The following is a 6,325-nucleotide window of genomic DNA, read 5'->3' as shown; positions in this document are numbered from 1 at the left end:
GAAAAAATTTGAGCAACAAAATAAAGTCATACTGTAAAAAAAAAAAAAAAAAAAAAAAAGACGAAGTACTTGGCCTGACAAACTGGGTGGGTGGAGCTGAGAAAGGAAAGGCAAGGGAAGTTTTGCTTCATATCCTTTGCCCCTGTAAGATTAGGGTGCACCATTGTATAATCTGGTTCTAGAAGTGAGTTTGTGGAAGGAATGTGGCAGGCTGATAGAAATCTTTGGGTACCTTCTTTCTTAAAATGTCTTTAGTCTTGGGTGGCGCCTGTGGCTCAGTGAGTAGGGCACTGGCCCCATATACCGAGGGTGGTGGGTTCAAACCCAGCCCTGGCCAAACTGCAACAAAAAAATAGCTGGACGTTGTGGCGGGCACCTGTAGTCGCAGCTACTTGGAAGGCTGAGGCAAGAGAATCTCCTAAAGCCCAGGAGTTAGAGGTTGCTGTGAGCTGTGACGGCACAGGACTCTAGCAAGGGTGACAAAGTGAGACTCTGTCTCTTTAAAAAAAAAAAAAAAATATATATATATATACACACACACACACACACACACACTAAAACTTAGGGGATACAGTGAAAATAATACTAAGTGAAATTGATAGCTGCAAATGCATACATAGAAAAAGGACTCAGGTCTCATATGTGGAACAATGGCCCCATATACTAAGGGTGGCGGGTCCAAAAAATTTAAAAAACTAAAAAAAAAAAATCAATAAGGAAAAGATAGTGAAGTCAATTAAAAATAGCCAGGAGGAGGTGGTGGTTGGCACTTCCTTTCGGGGCCATGGTGCCCTGCTGGGGGGTGTGGGGCATTGCTGCTGACTCTCTGTCTCCCTATTTTGGCCAGCAAAAAACTAGAGCTCAGAGGGAGCAGTCTTTCAAAAACCTGCTTCTGGGAACAAAAGTACCAAATCTCAGGCCAGGGCGGTGTAGCATTGAGGTGACCTGTCTGGCAGGAGACAGATGGCAAACAGGCCCTGTTGGGTAGAAGTGGCTCAGAGAGGGGATGACCCCTTAGACCTGCGGTGGCTACCAGGTAATGACTAGATGACCCAGGTTTTAGGTGCCTGGGTGATCAGACAGGAGCAAATTGGGAGTGTGAAGACTGGATTGGCAGAAGTGCCCTAGAAGTCTATGGCCTAGGGCATCGCGTAGGCTTTGAATTGTCATAGGTAAACTAGTCTTTTCCTGCTTGGGATTCTGCCTGATTTTCAGAGTCAGTCTCCTCCCATTTCCTTCTTGCTTATCCTGCTCCAGTATGCTCTCCTAACTTCCACCTGCCCTAACTAGAATGTAAATTTTAGAGGAGCAGTGATTTGTCTTGGTTCACCTCTGGGCCACGCACAGTATCTGGCCTAGAGTTGATGTTTAAATACTTGTTGAATGAAGGACTATTGAGAAAAACTACCAGCCTACTGCCAGTTATTGGTAGCACCACCCCCAGAACTAGACAGATAAAAAAGCAGGTCCAGGCTGGGCCTGGTAGCTTATACTTATTATCCTAGCACTCTGGGAGGCTGAGGCGGGTGGATCACCTGAGCTCAGGAATTTGAGACCAGCCTGAGCAAAGTGAGCCCCTGTCTACTGAAAACAGAAAAAAACTAGCCAACATCGTGGTAGGCGCCTGCAATCCCAGCTACTCGGGAGGCTGAGACAAGAGGATCACTTGAGATCAAGAGTTTGAGGTTGCTGTGAGCTAGGATGCCTTGGTGCTATGATGCTGTGGTAGCAGTCTACCGAAGGCAACAGAATGAAACTGTCTGAAAAAAAAAAGAAAAGACAAAGAAAGCAAGTCCAAAAAAGGAGAAATAGGTAGAAGTAGCAAACCCTACTTCAATCCCTCTGCCAGTGGAAGTTCATCTTGGCTGTTTGTCCTCCTCAGGTTGAACATGTTCTAGACTGTAGGTTGATAGCTAAAGGGGAAATGTCGAGGTGCAGTGCTTTTTAGGACTCAGCATATGCAGGTTTTCATCTTTCCCAAAGATGCTTTCATACTGTAGTAGTCTCAGGTGTAATTTGTCCTTTTGCTTTTGTTGTTTTTAGAGACCAGGGTCTTGTTTTGTCATCCAGGCTAGAGTGCAGTGGCACTATAGCTCACTATAACCTATAAGACTCGAGTGTTCCTCCCATCCCAGCCTCCCACGTAGCTGGGATTACCAGTGCATGCCACCATGCCCAGCTCCATGGTTTGTTTTTTTAAATGACAGAATTGTAAATTGTGGTATATGTACACCATGGAATACTATACAGCCTTAAGAAACATGGAGCCCTTGCCTCCTTCATGTTTACATGGATGGAGCTGGAAAATGTCCTCCTTAGCAAAGTATCTCAAGAATGGAAGAAAAAGTATCCAATGTACTCAACACTATTATGAAACTAATTGTTAGCTATTTTAGGAAAGCTATAATCCAAATGGAGTCCAAGACTACGGGGAAAGCGGGGGCGGGTGGGGAGGATGGGTGAAGAGAATGATATTGTGGGGATCATGCCTATAATTAATTCTATTACGGTACATGTGAATTTGTCTAAAGGTTGAATATAAATGTCTTAACACAACAATTATGAGATAGACATGATGGCTATGTTAGCCAGTTGGATGAGAGTTTTCCAAACTGCATATGGAAGCAACACACTGTATCCTATGATAGAATTAATGTACACAATTATGATCTAATAAAAAATAAATTAAAAAAATAAAAACAAATCAGTTTAAAAGAAAAAAAAATAAATGGCACAATTGCTCAGCCATCTGAATAGGAATCCTTTTATATTTTTATACAAATAGTTTCCTCCCAGTTTTTTATTGTTATCTTATGTCTAACCTGACAAGGAGATTTTTTTATGTAGCATCTTGCCTTTATTAAGTCTCTGAAACAGTGTGTTTATTAATTGGGCTTTCTTGTAAGCTTTATATGACTAAAATAGATTGGAAAAATTCTTATTTTTCAGATGACTGAATTTTCAGATCTGAAATTTTGTGATTCTAATATTTTGTACATTTGTTCAGTCTTCCTAGGAGGGATAATTTACTTGCAACTATAGTGGTTCTTATGTCACTGCCATCTCAGAGAAGACTCTGCCTCTCATAATGTCCTAACACTTCTCTCCTTTTTGTTCATTCCAGCTACCCACTGCTGAAACTCCCCTTGCCAGGAACGGGACCTGTGGAATTCACTACTCCTGTGAAGGATTACTCACCCCCACTTGTGGACTCTGACCGCAAACAAGGAGAACCTAATGAGCAGCCAGAGTGGGTAGGTACTCAGCGTGCTCCTGAGGAGAGCAGGGCAGTTGGTGGAGATTGGCCAAAGCAGGGTTTTAAACAGTGAGTGGGAGGATGGTTAGCTTCTGATTTGTGAATTCATGTACTTGCATGGCTTTAAAGGCACCAGAAATATTTAGCTATGCATTTAATGAACAAACTTTTCTTAAAAGAGACACCAAATGATGTAACAGGCTTTCCAAGAAACACTGGGATCTTCACTTGTCCCAGCTATGACTAGCTAGGCCTGGGTTCATACCCTGGGCTGCTCACATACCATGTGCAGGTTCTGGGTGGTGTTCTGGCAAATAGACAACCTCCTCCTTGCCCCTGGGTGTTGCAGAGAATACCTGAGCATCCCTAGAATGTGCTATCACTAGAGTCCCAACACTATCTAGTATTTTCTTTCTCTCTCTCTCTTTTTTTTTTTTTTTTTTTTTTTGAGACAGAGTCTCACTCTGTCACCCTGAGTAGAGTGCTGTGGCATCATAGCTCACAGCAACCTCAAACTCTTGGGCTCAAGCGATCCTCCTGCCTCAGCCTCCAGAATAACTGGGATTACAGGTACCCACCACAACACCCAGTTTTTGTATTTTTAGTAGAGACAGGGTCTCGCTCTTGCTCAGGCTGATATGGAACTCTAGAGCTCAGGCAGTCCACCTGCCTCACCCTCCCAGAGGGCTAGGATTACGGGCATGATCTCCTGCACTCCGCCCTCTGTCTAGTGGTTTCATTGTGCACCTAATTTTTTCAGATCTGTTAGGTCCTATTTTATCCTCACAATCCACTCAGGTAAGAAGCATAGGTATTTGATCTTTTTTTTTTTTTTTTGACAGGTAAGGAAATTAGGGGCCAGAGTGATTAAATGGCTTAGGTACTTAGTTTACACAGGCTTGGAACTGTAGGTCTCCTGACCCTAGCCCACTGATTCTGGACCATACTGTTCTTGGTTGAGTATCTGTCTCCAGTTGAGGGGCTCCGACATGGGACTTAACTTAATGTAATTCTGCCCTCATTATTTGGAACTCATACAGGCTTGTTGGCGGGCCTGCCAGGTAATGAACAAAGTGCCCTTCTTTCATGTATTGTGCCCTGGCCCCTGGATTGGTGCTGGACTCGAAGAGACTGTTGTTGAAGAGGAAAACCAAAGCCCAGAGAACAGAGCTCGCCTTCTGCTTTCTCTCTGATAGTTATAACACAGTCCTTCCCATTTCCTTTTTGGCTAAAGTAGCAGCTAGAAAACTTGTTGTGAAGTTGAGTATGCCATTGCTGGAAGAGAGGCTGGAAAGAGAGGTATGTGCTGCAGTTATGCGTGGTGTCAGTAGGAAGTACACAAATCTGGCATCATGCAGCTGTGCCTGTGCAGGGCAGAGGGCACATGGTCTGATGTTGGCAAAATTCAGTTCTGTGGCAGAAATCAGTTCTATGACTTCACGTCCCCACTTGGCTTTTGGCTCATTATGGGACATTCTTAGTTAAACCTTTTACCTTATTAACCTAAGGCAGTTTCACCATATAACGGAACTGATGGTTTCGAGATCCCAAGAAGGGAGCCTGTGTGTTTGTGGATGTTTCTTGACTAGGAGGGTTGAGTGGGCCTGATGGTGTAGAATAGATGTTTAATGATAAGGCTATAATGATTGGTTTGTGAACTCTTTGAACTTCTTATTGCTCTTCATTGGTTTGGAATGATGCCGTTAGGTGGGGGTGCAGAATATAACTTGAGGGCTCAGGAATCAGAAGATTGTTTTGTCTTTCTGATTTGAACCCCCATCTTCTGGAGGATTGAGGAGACTTGGGCCTTGGGGCAGCCACCGGCTATCTGGGAGTTCAGTGGTCAGTTATCTCATCTCCATTGACTGTCCTTGGAGAGTTCTTGCCAGACTGCTATACTGGGAATAGAGAGAAATATTTTAGGTATGAGGAACAGAAATCCCAAATTAAGCGAAAAGGGATTTTTTTGGCTCACTTGACTTTTAGCCAGGGACAGGATTGACTTCAACATAACATGGTTTGGGTCTCAACAGGAGTCCATCTCTTGACTTTGTCCTCTCTGCATCAACTCCACTCTCGGTCTTCCTCACAGCAGCTCTGGTAGCTTCAGCCCCATGTTTTTGCAATGTCCAATCCAGTGGAGGCTGAGAGGGATCTTGGGTGGCTCTGAATGGGTTTACTTGCCTATCCCCATTCCATACAATGTGGCCAAGGGTGGGTGTTTCATTGTTGACTTCATCACCTAGCTGTCATCACCTGGCTGAGATGAGACAGGATAGTTTCCAAAGGAAATTTAGGAGGCTTGGGCACCCGAAAGAACATTGCAGGCACCTGTTCTCCACGTGAAGGAACCAAAACTTCCTTCCTTGCTTCACTCATTTCTCTATTTAGCACTTGTTTATTATATGCCATGTCTATGGTGTGCCTGGCAGGATGATGTGATAGAGGCTTACTGTCCTTGAGGAGATCTCACTCTGGTTGGAAAGGGAAGACACAGATTTTTAAGTTTAAAATAAATAAGTAGGGCTGAGTGCAGGGGCTCACGCCTGTAGTCCTAACACTTTGGGAATCTGAGGCAGATGGATCTTCTAAGCTCAGGCATTGCAGACCAGCCTGAGCAAGAGTGACACCCTGTCTCTAAAAAATAGCCAGGTGTCATGGTAAGTGCCTTTAGTCCCAGCTATTTGGGAGGCTGAGGCAAGAGGATCACTTGAACCCAAGAGTTTGAGGTTGCTGAGAGCCATGATACTTTACCCCAGGGCACAGAGTGAGATTTTGTCTCAAAAATAAATAAGTAAAATAAGTATATGTCAAATAGAAATAGAGATCAATTCAAAGAGCTCCCATTGGTCATTGCTAGAGCCATTTTGCAACAAAATAAATCAGTACTAAATTATAACACAAAGTAGAATATAAATACCCATCAGTCTATATGACTGAAAGAATAAATGGGCAACAATAGACAACTATCCTGATCAGAAAATCCTAAGTAATATATTTAACGACTTCTCCCTCAGAGAGGTGAAACATAACTCCTTTATTTTTTTATTTATTTATTTTTTTTTGAGA

At 43.3% G+C, this 6,325-nt stretch overlaps 1 protein-coding gene across 1 annotated transcript in view; it reads left to right on the top strand.

Moving 5' to 3' along the window:
• SCAP (SREBF chaperone) overlaps positions 1 to 6,325 on the top strand; it is a 66,192-nt gene that overhangs the window by 37,177 nt on the left and 22,690 nt on the right. The window contains 1 exon segment of the mRNA XM_023515928.1: positions 3,125 to 3,254. Coding sequence (XP_023371696.1) covers positions 3,125 to 3,254 — 130 coding nt within the window.

Source organism: Otolemur garnettii, unplaced genomic scaffold (assembly GCF_000181295.1).
Source record: "Otolemur garnettii isolate 467f Iridium unplaced genomic scaffold, OtoGar3 scaffold00082, whole genome shotgun sequence".
NCBI lineage: Eukaryota > Metazoa > Chordata > Mammalia > Primates > Galagidae > Otolemur > Otolemur garnettii.
Note: the sequence above shows the minus strand (reverse complement) of the source record. Positions and strands in the feature narration are given on the sequence as shown.